Source organism: Ipomoea nil, unplaced genomic scaffold (genome assembly GCF_001879475.1).
Source record: "Ipomoea nil cultivar Tokyo-kokei standard unplaced genomic scaffold, Asagao_1.1 scaffold2144, whole genome shotgun sequence".
Lineage (NCBI taxonomy): Eukaryota > Viridiplantae > Streptophyta > Magnoliopsida > Solanales > Convolvulaceae > Ipomoea > Ipomoea nil.
The window spans coordinates 4,675,379-4,698,550 of record NW_017618572.1 but is presented as its reverse complement, the minus strand read 5'-3'; the positions used below and the strand labels follow the sequence as shown (position 1 = coordinate 4,698,550).

Sequence of the window (23,172 nt, the reverse complement as noted above, 5' to 3'; positions counted from 1 at the left end):
CTTAAAAATTTGAGTTGTATATTGGACAATATTTTTAAATGAAACAGGAAAATCACTTTCACTTTTCTAGTGAAAAGGCACATATATACTGCACTTCTCATTGAAAGAAAAGGAGAGTAGGGTAGGACTAATCTCTCTAACTAACAAAATTGAACTTTTGGACAGGTTACAGAGGCCACCTAGTGAACTTCAAATTTGCAGACCATGTTGACTATTAAAATAAGAGAAGGATTTACATTGTATACATGTATTGTGTATAAACCATATGGTTGAGCAAAGCAAACATCTCCATACTGTTCAACCAACTTATAGGCAGAATTCTCTTCTTCTTTCTGTATAAATTATCTTAAGTTTCTCACCTTTGTACCAAATCCAAATTATGTTGGCTCCTGAACCAGACCACTATTGTGCTCGTGATTCCAAGCGCTCTCTCCCTCGTCATCATTTCTACTGAAACTGATCGACTTAATCTTATCACTTATTTTTGGTCTTGGCTTTGCGAACTGCCTCTAGAATTTGTCTCTCATGTTCCCTCAGCATGTCTTCCATGTTTCCCCCGGGAGGCATCAATGGCCCAGAGCAATGAATCCTATTTCTCTTCGGAACATAAACCTGAAAATACAGGTAAAGTATAACTCAAGTCAAGAAGCTTGAAAGTGGAGGGAAACTACACTTGCCAGAAGGTAATTTTATTGCAACAATAGATGACATTTTCCATTGGTTAATTAGGATAGTGAAATCATGTGCAGAAGACCTCATGCAATATGTAAGGGACTCGTATAGGACTTAATTTATGAACGAGGGGTCTACACCCCTGCCTTGTGACCCTAGCTGGCAAAGGACCACAAGGAGGTAAACCAGCCTAAGTTGCCCATAGCTAACCAACTCAAACTAAGAAGACTAGAATTCGAACTCGTGACATTGTAGTTACAGGTTTGTATCCTTAGCCAGCTTGGCTGCAGTTACCCCCTCGTACAGGACTTAATTTATGAATGAGAGGTCTACACCCCCGCCTTGTGACCCTAGCTGGCAAAGGACCACAAGGAGGTAAACCAGCCTAGGTTGCCCATAGCTAACCACTCAAACCAAGAAGACTAGAATTTGAACTCGTGACATTGTGGTTACAGGTTTGTATCCTTAGCCAGCTTGGCTAGAGTTACCCCTCGTATAGGACTTACTTACTGTGGTTACAAGTTTGCATCCTTAGCCAGCCAAGCTGGAGTTACCCCTCGTATAAGACTTACTTGTTTAGGGGACTCATGGTATATCAATTGTGAATTTGGATACCGAAGCAAAAGTTCAAGCTTGTTTAAGGGAAAAACTATTTTAAGGACTTACTCCGGTATCCTGGTCTCTCAAAGTACTCGACAACTCTTTAACATGTCGAGTCTTTTGAAAACCATGACTTAGCATCTCTCCACCATGATGGGTCAGTCTGTGGACTGTTTGACCTCCTACATCCTTTTCTTTGCGACTACATGCATTCGGATGAATCACCGAATTGGAATGAGTGATCCCATTCTTATAATTTTCCGGTGGTGGCTCATTATGGAAGCCTGCTCTACTTGGGGTGTTATTTGACTGCCCCTGCAAATTCTATGCCATTCATGTTAAACAGTAACACTAAGAAAATTTTAAATGGCAACCAAAATTTTCAATAAGAATCCAAGAAAATAGACCTGTCTCTGAGCATTGAATTCTGCAGGTGGTCCGTTAGATTCTCTTGAATTCTTCTTCCTATTTTCACCTCGACGCCCTTTCACACTCTCAGCTTTTTTCCTGGAAATAGCATGAATAACATGTACGTGAAGTTCATGTATTATTCCATAAAAATTGTCATGTATTATAACTTCAATGGTTTTTATGAATTTACTGCAAGTATTTAGGCTAACACTACATATAAAGGTTGAATCTGGAAATAATCAATTAAATATTATTTCCTAGCAAACGAACAAAATACCTTCTTTCCTTCTCATCTCGAATCCTTGCGTCAAGTTCCTTACTTGGAGGGTATTTGGGTAAACATGATGGATCACAGGGTGGCGGTTTTGTTGTGAAGAACTGGAGACGAAAGATTCATTATGAACCAGTTTCTGAGGCAAGAGTGCTTAGCGACCATTAAAAACTATCAAATTATTAACCCAACTGATAGCATGAATAGTCATTTCAGTTAAAATTATACAATTTTCATCTTATTCTTGTAGATTCAGAATTAGAAAAATAATACGGAGTAATAATAAAAATAATAATCAATGGCCATTTAAGGGGCCTATTCTAACTAGTGAAATTCATGAATCTCCATACAAAAAGATACACAGTTGTTTAGGAATTAGGAGTTAGGATATAAGAATTTCAGAAAGCAAAAATCAATGAAAAAGTTATTGCGTACCGCACTACTTAGTGCAGAAGCAGCAGTCCCACGCTCCTCGGGTTCTATTGAAAGTAGGGTGTCAAGAAGAGTTAAAGCTGAAGGAGGAAAGTCCTTGAAGGTGTCGGTGACGCAGCGTGTGTATGGCTGCTGTGGTTTAAAACTAGTGGCGAGAGGCAACCTCGTTTTCTGCCAATATTCCTCAGAAGGCGACCCACAAAGCTTGAAGATTTTATGCACTTGCTCTACCTGGATAATTTTTTAATTGTCTCTGTCAAACATGAAAAGTGTATCGTATAGGAAATAACAAAGAAATGACTGGAGAGTACAAGAAGAAAAGGGATTTCCAAGGAGTGTACCTCTGTTCTTCCCGGCATTATAGGCTTCCCGGCAAATAATTCTGCAAGGATGCAACCAGCACTCCACATATCAATGGCCACTCCATAGTTAGTTTCACCGAGCAAAAGCTCGGGAGCTCTATACCACAGAGTTACAACTCGACTTGTTAATGGCTGCTTTTGGTCGGGATAGAAAATTGTAGCCAGACCAAGGTCTCCAATCTTCATAATACCATTATCATTGAGGAGAAGATTTGAACCCTTGATGTCTCGGTGAAGTACACCACGACTGTGACAGTGATCCAATCCAGAAAGCAGTTGTTGCATATAGCACTTAATCTGCCATATATAAGAATATATACAAGACAAAGTGGACCCAATCAATTAGCTAGTCTAATCCATCTGTGGACCGAACAGGCTCTAATACCATGTTATAATCTAAAGATTGGGCTGTGCTATAATGCACATGGACCAAACCAAACTAAAAGACTGAATCCAATCAATTAGCTAGTCTAACTCCTAGCCTTATAAACCCGTATTTTCTCTTATATTTTCAATGTGGGACTCTTAACACGTCTGACCTAATCTTCCCCACTTCTTCGGTTCCTCCCATGAGAATAGAAATTCATCAACTATTCACATTGTTATCTGTATCCTTTTCTTATTCTACCTTCACTATATTACTTGGCTACCATATTGTGCCACAGAAGATATTTGGAAGATATGACGAAGTGGCTATCATGATCTATGACGGTACCTAATAGATTAGCAGAAGCTGAAAAGGTGAAAGCCATACCTGTGATTCAGTAAACTTGGACCCATGAGCTATCGCAAGCCCAGAAAGGTCGTGCTCCATGTATTCAAACACAAGATATAAGCTCCCTGACATTGTTGACGTGACAACAGCCTCAAGTTTCATAACATTTGGGTGGTCCAATCTTCGCAAGATACATATTTCCCTTGACATGAAGCGAACACTTTCTGCATCCATATTCACAAACCTTACCTTCTTCATGGCAACAATTTTATTATTTGTAAGGTCTCGGGCCTTGTAAACACTACTATATGTCCCTTGACCAATCTGCAATATCAGTATATACTGTTAAAAAGATGGGTTTTCAAATTTTCATACTCATTTTGATTACAATTTCTCCTAGACGTATTCAAGTGACTAAAAAATTTTGTTTGAAGAAGCTTTAGAACTAACTTTGTTTAATTTTTCAAACGAATCTGCACTTCGAGGAAGCCACCCATGAATGGCCTCGGCAGCAACTGCACTTAGCCAGGTTGGCCATCCGGCAGCCGATTGTTCTCCCCTTACGCTGTCAGGCATACTCACGACCCTACTCATTCCAAGATCCACAGTTGATCCCCTCCGGTGTCCACCTCTAGGCCTCTCAAAGGTTCTTGTTTTCCCATCATCCTCAACTTTTGAAGCAGTAACAGATGACCCGTTTCTTTCAAGTCCCGGCTTATGCTTAGAATGCTCAGATCCTTCTGTGACAGGATTAGTTAAATCTAGTTTAATCGGTACTGAAGACTTACTCGACTCCTTTTCTTTACTTGCCTCATCATCAGTGCCATAATCACTTACTTCTGATTCCTTAGAACAAAAGCCGCCCATCTCTTGGGAACAACTTGTTCTGCCAAACAGATGAGCTCCAAATTCGCATAATCAACTTTCACCAGCCATTCGATTTCCAATGTATCTTTATACTCAAATTTTGGCAATTATTGTCCCAATTCTAACCCACCATTAAAAAACACAAATCAGCCAAAACTCAGTATCCACTTGAACAGTAAAATAAGGCCAGAACTTGTCTCAAATACCACCCAAAGTCCCAAATATCAATTCTTTCTGAAGAACCCAAAATCCTAAAGGGCACAAGCAAATTAATTCCAATAGATGGTTACCCTCAGAACCTCAAGAACCCAGATTCTACCAATCAAAACCAACACCAATAATGTTCACTAAATGAATGAAATGGGCAAAAGTGCATGAATATGTGTGTCTATAATCTATGCATGTTAAATGACCTACTCAACAAGATTTGGGAACAGAGAAATCATCAAGAATCCTAAAGAATGTATGTAGACCCCCAAAAGATTAAAACTCGAAAAACCCAGACCAGAAACTCAGCATCAGAATTGAATCACAGAAAATTGTATATCGTATATGTGTAAATGGGCATATAATTCCTATACTTGTTTTCTGGATTGATGCAGGATTCTGGTCAAGGAGGTGAGGGTTCCGAATCTGGGGACAAAATATGATTTTATTTTTCTTGAAAATTAAACTGTTTAATAAAAAATAGTTTCTATAAACAATATACAATTTCAGATAAACCCAAAAAAAAAAAAAAAAAAAAAAAAAATTGTAAATGGAGCTAGAGGGCTACATTTATTCAAGATTACTGATCATCATTAATCCAACGAGGTAAGAGAGAGAAAATAGAGAGAATTTCGGTCCCTGAAATTGTGCCAACTGCCAAGCCGTATGTTGTCAAGGCCTTTTGGCTTTTGGCAGATTTTCAGATTTCATTCTAAGATTTTGCGAAACATATTTTGTTGGAAAAGAAAAAGAATCTAACGTTTTCTTACCTTTGCTCCATGGGATATTTCTTTCCCTGCGTATTGATACTGTAGGTACATACTTGCTCATGCAGAAGCGAAAACTGAGCACAGTAGTGGTGTCACCATTGAAATCTGAATGAAGCGCTTAACTAGCTTGCAGGAACGTGCCATGCAGTAAGAGACATGATCTTGGTGGGACCCTTTTAAGTTCTTGGTTGTGGGGTCAGGGAGTCAGCCCCCTCATCCCTGAACAAGTAAGTTAGATTTCTCGAGGATTGAGTCACCCTTATTTAGGGCAAATGACAAAAATGTGTAGGAAGGGTATGCATTTCCCAAAATGTGCTTTCCCTTTTTTTTTTTTTTGACAAAAATGTGTAAAACACACTTCTCACTTGTGTTTTATCATTTGACTAGAAATTCGGTAAAAGCAACCGAAAATGGTTCAAGGGCTCCCCGGAAGCATATTCAGGAGCTGCGCCAACTCAATGGACTAAAACTTCCTTGAATCTTCGATTCAACCGAGATTTGGACACAAGGTGAGGTTGGAGCAAGACTCTACCATCGTGTTGTGGGGGCAGTTCAGGGGCTTTAGCAAGGACACATGGAAGACATCATGAATCTGTCTGGAAGAAGGAAGGGAGAGCTGGTAGGCGACGTTAGCCACGCGCTTAAGTACGCAGAAAGGACCAAAAAACTTCGGCTAGAGCTTGTAGAACACCCGGCGATTGACCGAGAGCTGTCGGTAGAGGTGTAGACAGAGTCAAACCCATTGTCCCACATCATATTCAACATCGCGGTTCGTGCGATTGTATAACTTTTCCATATGTACCTGAGCAGTGTTAAGGTGGTCCCGAACCAAGACTAAAAATGCATCGCGGTCCCGAAGCACCACATCCACTGCGTTAAGGTTGGACACCCCCGGTTCGTAGGACAAGAGACGTGGAGGGTCGCAGCCGTAAATAACACGGAACGGTGTAATCTGTAAAGCCGAGTGAAAATGATGTGTTGTAGCAGTATTTGGCCCAAGGAAGGTAGTTAATCCACTTTCTCGGGCAGTAACCTACTAGGCAACATAGGTATGGCAATGGTGCGGTTAGTAACCTCAGTCTGGCCATCCTTCTACGAGTGATAATAGGATGAAAAGGATAGAGTAGTCCCGTTGAACCGAAATAGCTCCTTCCAAAAGGCACTAGTAAATGCCACATCTTGAGCACTGACGATGGACTTCGGAATGCCGTGAAGCTGGACAACATGTGCAAAAAAAGATACTTGCAACTGTGGCCTTTGTATAGGGGTGAACGAGGGGAATGAAATGCACGTACTTGGACAGGCGGTCGATGACGGACAGAATGACTGATTTGATGTGAACTTTCGATAAGCCTTCAATGAGGTCTAGCGAAATGTCACTCCAGATAAGCGACAGAATGGGCAATGGACCAATGGTTGGAGGAGGCCCGCTGGGTGGAGTTTCTCCCATTTGCAACGTTGACAGGTTGCATTTCCGTATGAAATCGTGAACAACACCCCTCATCCCAGTCCAAAAGAATTCCCGGGAGATGCGAAAATAGTCTTTATGGCCCCTTCGTGCGAAATGTCGTGAAAACATGCAATAATAATCGGAATTAGTGGAGAGTTCGAAAGAAGAAAGAGCTTACCTTTGTAACGGATAAGCTCACCATCCAATGACCAGTTAGGTCCCTCAGTTCCGATCTTGATTTTTCCAATTAGAGTTTGAACTGTATCCAAAGCAGCAAGTTCATGATGAATAGAATGCAAAATGGGAGACACTGGGGCTGAAAGCACCATGAGAGAAGAAGTTTCCTCGTTCCTTCGGGATAACGCATCTGCCATTGTAGTAAGTCTGCCCGCACGAAACTCGACTTCAAAGTCGTAACCCAAGAGCTTACTAATCCTGTAACACCCCTAATTTTTAAAACATTTAAAACTTATATAATAAAGGCAATCTGACAATAATCATCCAAATAGAGCATAAACTATCCGCAAGAGTCGGGGTGTTATGCCACACCTAGGTTTGAGAACCTAATGCACAGGCTAAGACTACCCAAACATGTGTAATCCATAAATCAATATTCAAATACAATCCACAGCACGCATCCCATCTATTAACGGTAGGACTATAAGCTAAGTCCACGGGTCCAACTAGCGCGCTCCATAGCTAATGATCAGCACCTGTAAAACATATGGTATAACTACCGTCAGCGAATAATGCTGAGTAACACACTCCCACGCGTTGAGTACAATACGTATAAATATACAAAATCATTTTGAAACCGGAATACATATATAATCTTAGGCAACGCTAGCTTTAAAATCAAGATCAATACTCAGGACACAACAAGACGACATTACAAATACCACAAAGATACTAGCATGCATCCTACGCTTACACGGTAAATCAACAAAGCTCAACAATAACAAATAATGACAACGATGGAGTTCAACGACAATTAATAACAACAAATAGTCAACAGAGAACACATCCATCATCCAACCTTATACCAAGTTCCAACCTTTACACCTCTCCACCCTTATATCAGTTCCAACATGTACCTTAAGGCACCCTTATATCGTCTCCCTTATTCCTCTGGAGCACACATGCCCCCCACTAACACCACCAACAAATCCACCTATATGGTAGCTCCGCAGTGCCATTCGCATGACCCGTGCCTATAGCACTATAATCAAGGGGTCAATGCATATAGCGCTTGACATGGCACAGCGGTGCTTATAACTTGATCCATGCCTTTAGCAAGCAAATCAAGGGTGGTCAATTCCTATAGCACAATGACCGAGCACTCGTTGTGCTAACCGTCAATAATTCATTTCCACCAATCACATCTTCTTTCTCATCAATCACAACCATCATTGCGCAATGATAATAACACCCATCACCATTCAATAAGTCAACAGAAATCAATAACAACAATCAAAGCTCAATAACAACAATACACACTACACACAAATGCCTAAAACGGTACTAAAAACATCGCACGAGACCCATAAACATCGAACGGGGTACAACGGGGCACGGGGAAATAACAAACGGGGGAAAACGACCCGCCACGCCGCCCCGTACCAGCGGGTGGGCGGCCGTGTACCAGCGGGCGGTCGTCCGTCCGCTAATACGGCGACAAGGAACCGGCGGGCGGTCAATGGGGACTCGTCTCCCCACCGACCCCCCACTGGTACGAAGGGATTCCGGCACTTTTCCCGACCCGGGAATTCCACAATTAAACCCGAAACCATGTCCAAACACATCCCAATATATATCAACAACAACACAGATTCGATCAACACGAATTAAACCAAGAAGCACCACAATTATGTCCTAACACAATACCTAAACATGCCCAGACTCGACATCGACCACATAACAATTCAGGAGCATCCGGAACCTCAAGAACATCAAGAAATCTATATGCAAAACCCTAAAGACAAGTCATAAACTAGAATCAACACTCGAGCATGCATAAACCCACCCAAGAACACCAAGAACGTTACAACAACAAGATTCACAATATAAACCCTAGGGACAAGCTCTAGACATAATTAAATACAAGATCATACTAATAACCACGCAGGGCCATCAAGAATATCAAGAATTCACCATATAAATCTAAAGACAAGCTCTAACAAGATATATAAACAAAATCACACATTCAATCAACCAACGGAGCCAATCAATACACAATAGCAAGGAAAATAGGTTTTGTAAGACATGGTTACCTCTTAGCCTTAATCAATTTCCCTTGGCTACTAAGGTTCTTCTCTAAGATTCTCTTCCAATTGATCTCCCTAGGCTCGGTGGTGGGGAATTCCTTTGCTAGGTTTCCTGGGTGAATATTTCGAGTAATAGAGCTAACCGTGGTAGGGTTTCTAAGTGCTTCCTAATCCCCTATATATAGATTCAGGAATCCTAACTAGAATCTGAATATAAAGGCCCACTTTCTCTATTCCTAACAGGATTGAAGGCTTCGTTAGGGATAAGGGTCCATGGTCCATTGTGGACCACATTAATTAATTAAGGGAATTCTAGCCCAATTAAATCCTTTTTAAAAAAATATTTATTAATGGGATTAATTCCATAATTAATCCGGATTTAAAGGCCGTAACACTGGGTGTTACACTCTTCCCCTCTTACAAGAAGCTTCGTCCCTGAAGCTTAGACACAGGTTACTCCCCTAGTTCCCGGGTATAATGTAGTTTCACCATTAAATCAGGAAATTGCTGAACACGCTCGTTTTCTAATGGGCATAAGGTAAGGATTGATCAAGTTAGAAGGCAAGTAAGGTTTGAGGTTTAGGTGTACCTTGGTTTCCTGCTCCCGAGCTTGAAGCTCCGCGTGCGCCAAGCATAGCCTCGATCACCGACACTCTCCGGTCCAAGGAGCTTGTCGTGAAAATCAAGGACGAGAATCCTTCTTCCATGACCCTGTTTTACCTCACGAGTTGCGCGAGGATACGTTAATTGGTGGATCTCTCGTCTTGGTCCTCCGCGGTTCCCCTTCCCCTTGCGGTTCCGGGTGGTTTGGCTCATCTTCTTCTTGTTCCTCTTGTTCCTTTTCTTCTTGCGCGACTTGCTTCATCTTTTTGTTTGAAATGCCCAATTGCTCCACTAGCAATCTTTGTTCAGTCGGGGGTTTCAAGCATACCTCCTCGAGGGTGATGTATTTTCCCTCTCCGATATGGTAGATGTCATTGCGGCGGAGGTTCTGGGCGTTGAAAACCATCCCACTTATGGGCCTAGCTTCGATTCGGCTCACATCTATCCCTTCTCTTTCCATAATCCAACTTAGGATCATTCCGTAGGGTAGGCTGAGTCGATTGCTAGACTTGCAAAACTCCATGTGTTTTAACATGAGGGTGGGTAAGTTGAATTTGACCTTGTGCTTAAGGAAATAGGCAAAGGTGCATTAAAGGCTTCCCACATCTTTGCTCTTGTTGTTAGTGGGCAACAGGCTGTCTGATACAATCATGACTAGCAGCTTTTGTTCAGCGGTTAACAACTTCTTAATTGGCCTTGTGGCCGAAGTGAAATCGTCTTCCCTTCCTAACAAATAACTTAGGTAGTCTTTGTACTGAACGGCCATCGGGTCTACCTTAGTGATTAAAGTAATGCGATGGTCGCACTAGCGTTGAGGTGGCAATACCGTAGGTTCATGAAAAATGTTAGAGTAGTCGGTCAAAATGTGCTTCAATGCATTACTAGCACGTACACCAGTTTACACCAAGTACAATTTCAAAACCAACTAAAGGAATGACATATAAATTAACAGGAAAAAATGGTCATCCTTCCAAATTAGTATGTCTTCACAAACACCTAGTCCGGTGATGCACTCTCTATTTGCCACAACGACTTGCAAATACAGGCACCCTCGTATCAGTAAAGCCAAGCGTTTAGCCATGCTCGAATCCACAAAATTGTGCGTACTTCCAGAGTCAATCAAGGCCGTAATTGGTGAGGTGTTAATCTACAACTTGACTCGCATGGTGTTGTTGTTACTAGTGCCTGTTATCACATGAAGCGAAATACCCGGTTCTCTCGAAATCGATTTGCGCGTGCTCGGACTGTTCGTGGTCATTATCGCATGCGTGTTCATCAATAACCAATAAAAAGAGATATTTACAATTATGAGCCAGAGTCTAGCATTCGTCAAAGTGAAAACAAAGACCATTGGAGCATTGATGCTTATATTCTGAACGTGAGAGACGCCGTTCAGGGAGAAAAAGAAGAGGGCGCCGCTCCAGCTGCTCCACGCGATCCGCTGTCGTACAGTAACAGAGACGTAGCTGTCCTAGGTTCGCGACAGAGAAACTTTTAGTGGAGCTCGCCGTCGAAGTCGCCAGAGCCGTATACCCAGGTTGCATAGGATTCGTTTGCCCAGGTCGAGCAACAGGGCGCGACTGTGTCCCTGCCCGTGAAGATCCACATGCGAAGGGAGAAAACGACGAGTCAGCATGCGGTGACCGATGTTCTGGAATGTAGAGTTTCCAGCGAGAGAACGATCTGGCGAGGTTCATGGCAACATCCAAAATCGACGGTCGCTGGTTTTCGACGTTGATTCGGAGCCAATCGTCTAAACCCGCGGTGTAGAGGTCGACGATTTGGTCATGGAAGACTGTTGTAGGGTGATGCAGCATTGATTGGAAATCATCATTGTATTCTTCAACGGATCGACCCCCCTGATTAAGCTTTGTGAGACACCCAAGCGCATTACTCTGGAGGCTAGGGCCGAAACGCAGGTAGCAGCGTTGCTTGAATTGAGGTCAGGTAAGTTCGGGTTCCTCTATCTCTAACTAGAAATGCCACATTTGCGCCACCCCAGTCAAGTGGAAAGCCACCAAGCTAACGTAGTCGCAAGCAGGAGTGTTTTGCGCCCTAAAGAGATGCTCGCAATGGTGGATTCAACTGAATGGGTCCTCTCGTCCGTCTGTCGTCTCTTTCCTAGCCAAGAGCTGCCAGAACATCTGACGGAGCTCGTCTTGGTCTGCTTTCATAGCTTCGACAACAATGTGAAGGTTTTGGACGGCACCTGCCAATGTTGGTTCGCCCATGACAACGGGCTCTGATACCAAATTTCTTACATGCCTGGAAGCTTGAGAACGCGTCACGAGGTGACGAACAGGGCTTGAGGGACGTATCTCGCCGGTCTACTTTTCTTCTCTCCTATCTCGCCGTCGCTATCGTAGTATTCTTCGTCGCCTTCTTATTCCGCTTCCTCGTCGCACAGCTGCACGAGTTTCGCTCTAGTATTGTCATACATAGCCACCACTCGCCACACAGCTCCACGAGTTTCACTCCAGTTTCAGCTCCTCGCGCCACAGCCACCGCTCGCCACAAATCGCACACCATAGGGATCTCGTCTACATCATGTTTGTGTTTGATTTTTCATATTAGAAAAAAGTTTTTATTTTTATTTTTATTTGTATGGTGTCATGTGAATGTAAAGATCAGTTGATATAGGTTCTATATACACCATTTTACAAGATGTTTTCTACTTGTGCACATGAGGAATACTGATTACATATGTTGGTGAACAGGGATTATATCGTTTATTTTTCTAATCTTGTCCACAGGTTTGTATTTTGATTTTTGAAATATTATTCGTGTATTGCTGTTGAACAGGGATTCTATTTTGAAATAATTTTTCAAATCTCGTCCAGTGTTGGCATATTGCTGGTGAACTTTGATCTACGTACAGTACACTAACCGATGTCATTTGTTTTTTTTTTTTAATTTTTTTTAATACAATACCACGTCGGTTATTTTAAATAACTTACGTGGCATCTCTATATTATATTTAATATATACTTATGACATCGATTTTTAGCTAAAAATCGACGTCGTATGTTAATTTTAAAAATTTTAAAAATATATACTACGTCGGTTTTTTAACCGATGTCGTATCTTTTCTTTACAACGTCTGCAACGTCGGCGGAAAATCGACGTCAAAAGTCTCAAAAAAACAACATTAAACGTGTTATTTGTAATAGTGAATGAATGCATCACAATCACGTTAGTTTTACTACATATACTACATATTTTTGCTCCTTCACTTTTACCCCATGATGTGAAAAAAAAATGATAAATTATCTTCATCTTATAGGTCCCAAAATAAATGTCAACATCAAAATTTTGTAAGAAAGGGTAAAAGTTGGGAGTGGAATTTGGAAGTAGCTAGAAATAGTATTTTTCATGATAATAAGTGTGAGATATATAGGATGGTTCAAAATGAGAATGTAATACTTCAAAAATATAATGTTAATTTGGAATAAATTATTTGTTATTAAAAAATGTAATACTTTTAAATTAAAATGTAATATTTAATGTTGATGGTTAATAATGTAGCCATCTTATCATGATTGCTGGTCATCCTCTTTGGCTTTCAAATGGTTGATAATGTAGTCATCTTATCATGATTCCTGGCCATCTTCTTTGGTTTTCATATGGTTGATAATGTAGTCATCTTATCATGATTCCTGACCATCTTCTTTGGTTTTCATATTGTTGATAATGTAGACTTGGTGTGGTGTTACTTTATGCTTTAAGACATCAGTTGGCTCTCAATTGCAGGTATCCGCGTTGCAAAAGCCATGGAAGGGCTTGAGTGTGTTCATGGGAATGAAGCTAGTTGTATTGGACTTCTTCAAGGGGGACACTGTCCAGAGATCAGATTGCCCTGGTCACTGTGATGAGTATGCCCTTTGATGTATATATATTAGGTTAATATCAAATTTGACAGCAAAATATAACTTAACTTAGTATTTTTATTAATGTTCTTTTATATTAATTTATTGCCTCTAGACATGTAAAACTGGAGCCGTTATTAAGAGTAGTTGGATATCACAACGGTCAGTTTGCAAAAAACTAGACAATCTTTGAGTTCTGCACAAGTGAAATATTTTCAGGTTATCTTGTTAATTTATAAATTTGACAATATATCGTGAAAAATACTTGAATGATGTAGCACAGATCTAACAATCTTTGAAAGCTGATTAACATATTAATCAGTAGTCATATACGTTATATGCCTCAAATGTTTACATATGGTACCCCCGACGACTTCTTTATCACTGTGAGCACTATGTTGTGAAAAAAACAAAATACTTGAATGACATAGCATATATATGTTTTTTTATCACCAAATCTCGACTCTTTGGTCTTTAACATAGGAGTAATGACTGTGGATGACTAAACGACACCAAAAAAAAAAAAAAAAAAAAAACACAAATCTATAAAAATTCAAGTATATTTCTCCCTTTATTTTGTTTTTTCATTGAATCTATAATTTATATCAAGTTAGTGTAGAAACTGTATTTGTCTTTATTTTTTTAAACACACAAAGTTCTACCCAGTTAAATTATATATATAAATCGGTTCTGGTGCGGGTGAACGCATCAGGTGCGGTTTAATCTAAGTCATTCATCTCGTTTAAATCAACGTCCAAGATTACCAAAATTAAAAACAAACACGCGGTGGCAATTTTATAATTTTTGCATCTAGGTCAAAATTAAGGTGAGTGGTTTTGTGATTAATGTGCGTGAGTCTTGTGCGTAAGGTGCGTGGGGTTAGTGATTAAGGTTTGTGAGTTAATACTTAAAGTGCGTCAGTTTAATGCTTAATGTGCGTGAGGTTTGTGCTTAATGTGCGTAGATTTTGTACTTAATGTGCGTGAGTTTGCGCTTATTGTGAGACATTTTAAAATCTTAAGTGTGTGAATTTTATGCTCAATGTGCTTTGTTCTGTGCTTAATGTGTGTGGTTTTTGTACTTAAGATGAGTGATTTGTGTTCTTAAGGTGCGTGATTTGTGTTCTTAAGGTGCTTTGTTTGTGGACTTAAGGTGCGTGGTGATTTGTTTATTTAAGGTGCGTCCAACCGCACAACCGCATGGGAAGCATCAACCGCACCTGAACCCTTCCACACACACACACACACACACACACTGTAACACCCCGTGTTACGACCCCTAAAACCAATTAATCATTTAATCAAATATCCGAAGAAAGAACTAAATTACAATAATTAATTTAGAAAAGGCCCACCATAGTCCGTGGGCCCTCACCCCTAAAACCCAACCCCTAGCCCTAAAAGGAATAGAATTAGCAAGCCTATAATATTAGTTCCTAATTAGGACTCCTAGGTATATAAATAGGGGACTTAAGAGGCATCTAGAACCCCCACCACAATAATCCCTCACCACACAAGAAGTTCCAAGAATTCCCCTAGGAGAAATCAAGAAAGAAGAAAGCTTCAAGAAAGACCCTTCATAGCCAAGGAATTAATTAAGGCTAAAAGGTAACACATGTCTCAACAAAACCTATTTTCATAGCTATGATTCCCCTCTTAGGATTTCCCCCATATTCTTGTGTGTTGATGATTCGTTATAACGATCTTGATAATTGGTGTTATGATTCCATGGGTGATCTTGATGATAAGAGGTTCTTGATGATTATATGGTGTTCTTGATGTTCTTGATGATTATATGTGATTGCTATAATCTGCAAGCGCACAGAGTCAATCAGAGTATAAATTCCTGGAGTATTCCAGGGTCGATCCCACGAAGAACACTATTAACTGTTATCTTAAATAATCAATTTGTTGATTAGGAAAATCTCAAATAAGTAGAATTAATGTGACTAAAAAGAATATTTATGAATTTAAAGCTAAGGAAAATTCCAGTTGAGAGAAGACTAGGGATTTGGGGTTCACCTATTAGATAATTAACTAACTCTCCTAAGTATTAATTCTTACGAATATAGTGATGATTGCTTCAAATATATCCTAATACTCCGTCGAGCTACTAGGTTGTATCCAATTAACTGTGATCATCCGTCGATATCTCACCAACATTAATTAAACCCATTAAGCAACAATCAAATATCACCACAAATACCTAAAGCTATGTCTAGTTTAGGTCAATTGTGTTTATCTTACGAGTTCTAGGTTCATAATTCACCTGTCAGTTCTTCTTATGAACCCTAATGTTAGAATTATGCAGTGGCCAGTCACACAATCAACAATTAAAATACATAAAATAAATATAATCAAGTTCAATTATTAAATTGAAATTGGAAGAATTAACACATGGAAAATAGTCAATTAATCTAATCAAAGCTAATCCAAATCCCTAATTAAAATTCTATCCGATAATCATAATTAAATGCATAAACAATTCAAGAAATATTATTCTAGAGATAGAAACGAGAATAAAAGTTGAGACAAGAGAAGCAATCCAAGCCTAAGAAGATTGTAGTCTCAATTGCTTCGTTGCCGCCGCTGCATGCCTAGCCACTGCAATTCCTCTCGCCTCTTTCCCCCTGTTCCATTTTCCTCTACTGCCGTACGCACCCAATATATAACCTAAGCCTTAATCCCTTTCTTTTTTCTCTTCCTGCTACGCAAAACCTCAAAGGAAAATAATAAAATAATATAACATAAAATAAAGATAAAGTAAAGACAATTATAACCTAATAACATAACTTAATTAAACTTAATTAAAATTTAAGATATAAAACTACTAAATAAATTTAATACTATAGCTAAAATAAAACTCCTATTTATATTAATAAAAATGCAACATTAGCCTAATATTTATTAAAACCAATATAAACTAGTAACATATAAATAATATAATATTTATAATAAAATCGACCCTAAAATTTAATTTATTTATGCAACTCACTAACTAAAATTACTCTAAATAATGTCTAGAAATTAAGCTTATCAAACTTCCCCACACTCAAGGTTTTGCTTGTCCCCAAGCAAACTTATGCAATGAAATAAAACTACCAACCATAACCATGTCAACTAGGCATTCAATTCCAAGGGAATTGGTAAACACATAATACTTCATGAGAGTTCAAAGTCATATGCACACAAGACAATAGAGAATAGTAGTCCTCACGGTTGTTCACTAAATCTCTCATATAAACATGTATAATAAAGGTACACACCATCCCCTATTGAGAGTGCACTTGCCATAGGCTTGCTTGTCCACCAAAACTCCACTACCCAAATTATATGAAAAACACGAGTCAAAAGGTCTTTATTTCTGGGTTGTAATGGGGCCAAGGGTATGTGGTTTAAGAAAGAAAGGATATAAGGAAATACAAATAAAGTCCAAGGGATCAGTAGAATCATAATTTCACCATATCAAGAGCACGAACTCATATTCTACCCATACAATGAACTCTATTAAAACAAGCTATCACTGTTTCATTCCCCCTCATCCTTTTCACTAATAAACAACTTTCAAAACCTCCATCTCTTTTTCATCTTTTTTTCCTTTTTTTTTTTTCATTTTTTTTCTCTTTTTTTTTTCTCTTTTTTCCTCTTGTTTTTCTCTGGTAAAACCGAATAGATTGCTCCTCATTTTCACACAACCCTCAATGGTACTCTTCCCATAATCACCAAATTTCTATCATGCCTTCATTGCTCACAAAATCATTTTAAGAATAAAATGAGCACCAAAATTTGGACTATCAAGATTTTCAACCTATAATTTAGAACATATCATTTTGTTCTTTTTTTCATTTTCACATCCTTTGATCACAAACAATTCTTCACTCAAAGAAAACCAATTGTACAATCACCTTTCAACTCCAATCTCACCCATACTTCATCACTTTTGGTCATCTTGCACAGATAAATGAAATAATGACTTCTACTGACTCAAGGACGGGTTAAAAGGCTTCTTTTTATGAGCTAAGGTTCTTTGGAATTGGCTAATGAAGAAAAATGTCTTATATATTTTAAAGCTCAAAAATGGTTCACTAGGGGAAAATTAAAATGTATAAGGATGTGGTCATTTTTAAGGCTATAAGGTTAAATCCTAATGCCTAAATCATTCTCGTGTCAACATATAACATGTAGCTCTGAAATGGTATGAAGCAAGTTCTAGAAGTAACACAATCAAAGAGGGCAAATAAACACTCAAAATGAAAATAAGTTGCAGTGGGCAACCTTTAGGCTCAAAAGCTCACGGTGTGACAGAATTTGACTACTAACTCTATGCAAGCATACATATAGCCAAACACATTCATTGATATTATGCACTCCCAAAACACTAGAAATTATCTCCCAACCAACATAGTCATTAGATGGTAGTTTTTAAACTTAATTTGCTAAGAAATTGCAGAAAAATGAAGGAAAAGATGCAGAAAATTCCATAAAAATGCAGAAAATTAGTGCAGAAAAATAGAAAAATGCATGCAGAAAATTCCAGAAAAAATGCAGAAAATTAATGCAGAAAAATAGAAAAATGCGGAAAATGTTGCAGAAAATTGCAAGAAAAATGCAGAATTTTTTTTGATATTGCCTATTTTGCATAAAACATCCCCGAATCTTACTGTCCCTTCCCCACACTCAAACTCAACATTGTCCTCAATGTTAAATATAAAAGCAAGTATGAGAAAATGAAAAACTTGATTGGTATAATCTGCAAGCGCACAGAGTCAATCACAGTATAAATTCCTGGAGTATTCCAGGGTCGATCCCACGAAGAACACTATTAACTGTTATCTTAAATAATCAATTTGTTGATAAGGAAAATCTCAAATAAGTAGAATTAATGTGACTAAAAAGAATATTTATGAATTTAAAGCTAAGGAAAATTCCAGTTGAGAGAAGACTAGGGATTTGGGGTTCACCTATTAGATAATTAACTAACTCTCCTAAGTATTAATTCTTATGACTATAGTGATGATTGTTTCAAAGATATCCTAATACTCCGTGGAGCTACTAGGTTGTATCCAATTAATTGTGATCATCCGTCGATATCTCACCAACATTAATTAAACCCATTAAGCAACAATCAAATATCACCACAAATACCTAAAGCTATGTCTAGTTTAGGTCAATTGTGTTTATCTTATGAGTTCTAGGTTCAGAATTCACCTGTCAGTTCTTCTTATGAACCCTAATATTAGAATTATGCAGTGGCCAATCACACAAATCACAATTAAAATACATAAAATAAATATAATCAAATTCAATTATTAAATTGAAATTGGAAGAATTAACACATGAAAAATAGTCCATTAATCTAATTTAGGCTAATCCAAATCCCTAATTAAAGTTCTAGCTAATCATCATAATTAAATGTAAAGGAAGTTCAAGGAATAACATTCTGGAAATTCAAACAAGAAATAAAATAGGAATGAAGGAAAATAATTCAAGCCTAAGAAGATGATAGCTGAAGCTCCGTTGCCTACGTATGTCGCTCCGTCGCCCAGACCTTGCTCTCTTCTTCCGTCTTTTTTCCTCCTTATCTTTCTGTTTTTTTCCGTACCCCAAAGATGAAACAATTTAAGAAGGGTTATTTTTCCCTTCTTTACTCTACTGCCGTGAAGAAACAAAACTACCCATAATTTAATTCCCAATTTCCTTTACTAAGTTTTGAGCCCTCCAGAACTAACCAAAAGCTTTTTAAGATTCACACATTCACCCCTGAACTTTGTAATCTTCTTCCAATTGAACATGTCTTCATATCACCAAATAAGCTTTCTCACAATTTAACCCCAAAACTCATGATTCTCCTCAATTAAGTCCCTATATGTCAAAGAGTGCACAATTAATAAGATTTAACTCAAAATTAATCCAATTTAATAATAATGAACTTAAAATCACAATGGAATAATATATATAATATGCACATATGTTAGGCTTATCAATATGATGTTCTTGATGATTATATGATGTTCTTGATGTTTATATGATATTCCTACCGAATCTTGATATTAGAAGATGAATTGTGTTCTTGTTGATTTAAAAATAATTAGAACCCTAGGTTATATCGTGGAATTCGTATGGTATTATTCTTGGTATATTGGGTGGGAATTCGCATGTTTGGGTGTTGATTATGTTTAGAAAAGCATGATAGGTTATGTGCCGTATGTTCTTGCTTTTGAATCCGTTAACTATCTACGTGTTGTTGTCAATTGCGTTTGAAAGTGTCTAAGCATGGTCTCGGGTTCCACAATGGTTCCCGGGGCGTTTTTCTGTGATAAAAGAGTCAGTGGGGGGTAGGGGACCCGCCACCTACCCGCGGCCTATGATGGTAACGCCGGCAGCGGGCAGCTGCCCGCCGGGCACCCGCTGCCCGGAACGCTGCCGCCGGCGGGCAGCCGGCGGGTGACCCCTCACCCACCGGCTACCCGCTGGATTTTACCCCACCTTGAGATTTTGGCTTCCCCGTTTGATGTTCCCCCGACCCCCGTGGTGTCCCAACGGACTCCGTCTATCGTGCCTATGTCTAGTTTGGTATTTCGGGTACCGTTCGTAGGTGGTATTAGTCTTATATATTGCATGCTAGTTGAATGGGTATCCCGTTGACCTAGGTAAAAGAAGTATGTACCCCTTAGGATTATTCTTAGTATGTGAAGGATCACGCATAAGTTTTGTTATACGTTTTCTCCCCATTCCCAGTGTGATTAATGTGGGTTGCATGTGCTTGCTATGTGTTATGTGTGCATGATACACCAATCCGGTTGCGATCGGATTGGTTATTCCTGAGCTGCGGTTCAGAAGCTGGCTGCGGTCAGATTTACACTCTTGGGCTGCGGTCCACCGTTTGGTTGCGATCAAACGTTTCTACATGAGTTGCGGTTCATATTTCCTGGCTGCGGTCAGATGACATACTCTTGGGCTGCGGTCCACTGTTTGGTTGCGATCAAACACTATGATGAGCTGCGGTTCATCGGTCGGTTGCGATCGACCCCTCCGTGTTGCGATACGGGGCAGGGTGCTATGGGGTCGTGTCAGAGCTATATGCGCTGACCCTCATGTATGGGCATGCGATTGGTCCAGTGGCGCCAACAAAGTGTGCTATGTGATGAGATATGGATGATTGGGTTGTTATGGAAGCGTGACCCTAGGATATATGCTAGTAACTGTATATGCTTGTTTATGACTATTGGATGTACTTATCTCTAACTGCCTGTGAATTGTGCATGCTTGATTATGACTGTTGGTTGTGCTTATCCCTATCTGTCGAGTCTAATCCCCGTTTTGAAAGCTAGAGTCTCTTAGGATATATCTTCATGCTTCGAAATGGTTTTTCGTATATCTATGTATATATCTATATGTATTGTATTTCAACGCGTTGGAGTGGGTTACCAGCATCTCTCGCTGAACAGATATATTTGGCTTTCAGGCATAGAAGAGTAGACACTGGAGCGCGCTAGAATTGTGGAACGTAGAAGTAGACAGTTTCCCCTTTCGGCCTGCGTGCCATGCTCATGCTTTTACTTTGTTGAGGATATTAGTTACTTAGCGTGTGCACCTGAGTTCTCTAACTCATGTGTGGCATAGCACCCTGTACTATTTATATTATGCTTTGGGATTTAATGAGAACTTACCTTTGTTATATAAGTTTCAAAAGTTTAAAAATTTCAGGGTGTTACACACACACACACACACACACACACACACACACACACACACACACATATATATATATATATATATATATATATATATATATATATATATATATATATATATATATATGGAAAGGATCAGGTGCATTTGTGGTTTCCCGTGCGGTAGATTAATGTGCGTGAGTCGCATGCTTATTGTGCCTGAGATTTGTACTTAATGTCAGTGAGTGTGTAATGTTAATGTTCGTGAGTTTTGTACTTAAATGTCAGTGAGTGTGTAATGTATGTATATATAATATGAATCTGTTAGTGTTTTTAATTGTTCAAAAAACCCCATCTTATAATTGGCAATATTATTATGGCATACTAAGATAGGTTTAGCTTGTGTCCGTCCAGCTCTACAGACGACTGATCAATCAGAAGCAACAACAGAAGGACTGACACTGAAGATCTGATTTAAGAAAATATTTACTTAAAAACTGTACGCGGTTTTCAGAAGACAGATTTGGAAGGAAGATCAGCGTATCTGCTTTGGAAAGGTATGGACCGAATCTTTAAGATTACATTCTTCAAATATTGTCCTACCATCTACAATCAAAGACAACTATGGAAGGAGTGTTCTACCGACGGATCTATAAGTACCATCATTCTAAGAGAATTAGGGTTACGCCTTCAGTAAGAAGAAACACTCCACGTATGCTTTATGAGATTAGTTCTTTGATTATCATGCATCTTCTCAATACAACATGTTCATGGTGATTAAGATGATGAACTTGAGAAGAATCACTGCTGCTTAAACGAAAGGACACTGTGATCACACTGTAGTGGGAACAACTGTAAAGAGCGTCATTGAAGTGGACTGCATCAGAGTGGGCTCTCCAAGTGAAGTGATTTCATTGGACTTCTGTATGCATGGCTCTCCACCTTCAACAATCCACTAAACCTATATAGACTGGGTATGTACCTTGTGTGGGGCACTTGGGTAAGATTACTGTATATCTACCTTTGTACATTGGATTATGATTTAGTGGATTGGACGCTTATGTGATCGTCCCCTAGACGTAGATACACACTGTATCGAACTGGGTAAACATTCTGTGTCTTTGGTTTTGTGCTGTTATCTTCTCTTTAATCTTTGCTATGATTTGTTTTACTGACTGACTTCACCGCTGAATCAGTCAGTCCATTTCGTCAGTTGATTAATCCAGTTAATCTGTTTAAAAAGAGGAAATGCAAAATTACATAATCAAATGTGGATGGTGTGTTCATGTGCGAACGTGGAGTGAGATGAGAGTTATTGATCTTGCCAATATCAACGTCCAAGATTAACAAGGATTAAAGAAATGCAGTGGTAATTTTGTTTTTTTTCGTTAGGTCAAAATTAAGGTGTGTGGTTTTTCTTCTTAAGGTGCGTGGTTTTTGTGCTTAAGGTGCATGGTTTCTGTGTTGTGTGATTAAGGTGCGTCAGTTGTTTAAACTTAAGGTGCATCGGTCTAAAGGTTTTGGTGTGTGGTTTTCTTTGTTAAGGTGTGTGTGCTGTGTGTTTAAGGTGCGTTAGTTGTTGAAACTTAAGGTGCGTCGGCCTAAACCTTTAGTTGCGTTGTTTTCCTTCTTAAGGTGTTTTGTTTTCCTTCTTAAGGTGTTTTGTTTTCCTACTTAAGGTGTGTTGTTTTCCTTCTTAAAGTGCACCATTTTTTTTTTGCAGTCACAAAACACAACCACTATCCTTTTCCAATCATGTTTTAGCAATCAGTTAATGGACATTGCCAAAGTAACACAGAAGAGAAGCGATAACGATCAAGCTCCCGATGACCCTGGAACTAGAAGAGATAACGCCTTTTTTTTAAATTTTTAATTTTCATTGATTTGAGCCACTAATCTAGATTTGATCAACGGTTTAGATCTAACCCCATCTTTCGCCTGACAAATCCTTCGCACCAGAACCACTCCCCCTCCCCCTCCCCCACACACGATCTCGTGCAAATGGCCACC

The 23,172-nt window shown here is 39.1% G+C and overlaps 1 protein-coding gene and 1 long non-coding RNA gene across 5 annotated transcripts; one reads left to right on the top strand and one right to left on the bottom strand.

Moving 5' to 3' along the window:
* Positions 1–37: 37 nt before the first annotated feature.
* Positions 38–5,530, bottom strand: LOC109148841 (probable serine/threonine-protein kinase At1g09600). Of its 4 annotated transcripts, XM_019296588.1 has the most exons (9): positions 5,308–5,345; positions 3,914–4,451; positions 3,503–3,787; positions 2,728–3,045; positions 2,390–2,617; positions 1,961–2,061; positions 1,680–1,779; positions 1,339–1,596; positions 38–612 (listed from the first exon to the last, which is right to left on the bottom strand). In XM_019296588.1, the coding sequence occupies exons 2-9, from the start codon at positions 4,328–4,330 to the stop codon at positions 475–477; spliced, it is 1,845 nt and encodes a 614-aa protein (XP_019152133.1). In that variant the 5' UTR covers positions 4,331–4,451; positions 5,308–5,345; the 3' UTR covers positions 38–474. The 4 variants fall into 4 exon arrangements, with proteins under 4 accessions (XP_019152133.1, XP_019152132.1, XP_019152136.1 ...); XM_019296587.1 differs by lacking the exon at positions 5,308–5,345 and having other exon boundaries at positions 3,914–5,051; XM_019296591.1 differs by lacking the exon at positions 3,914–4,451 and having other exon boundaries at positions 39–612; positions 5,308–5,530.
* LOC109148843 lies at positions 1,015–20,175 on the top strand. The gene is made up of 3 exons (XR_002048894.1): positions 1,015–1,165; positions 13,410–13,412; positions 20,164–20,175. It is a non-coding gene; the product is annotated as an uncharacterized LOC109148843 (long non-coding RNA).
* The last annotated feature ends 2,997 nt before the right edge of the window (positions 20,176–23,172 follow it).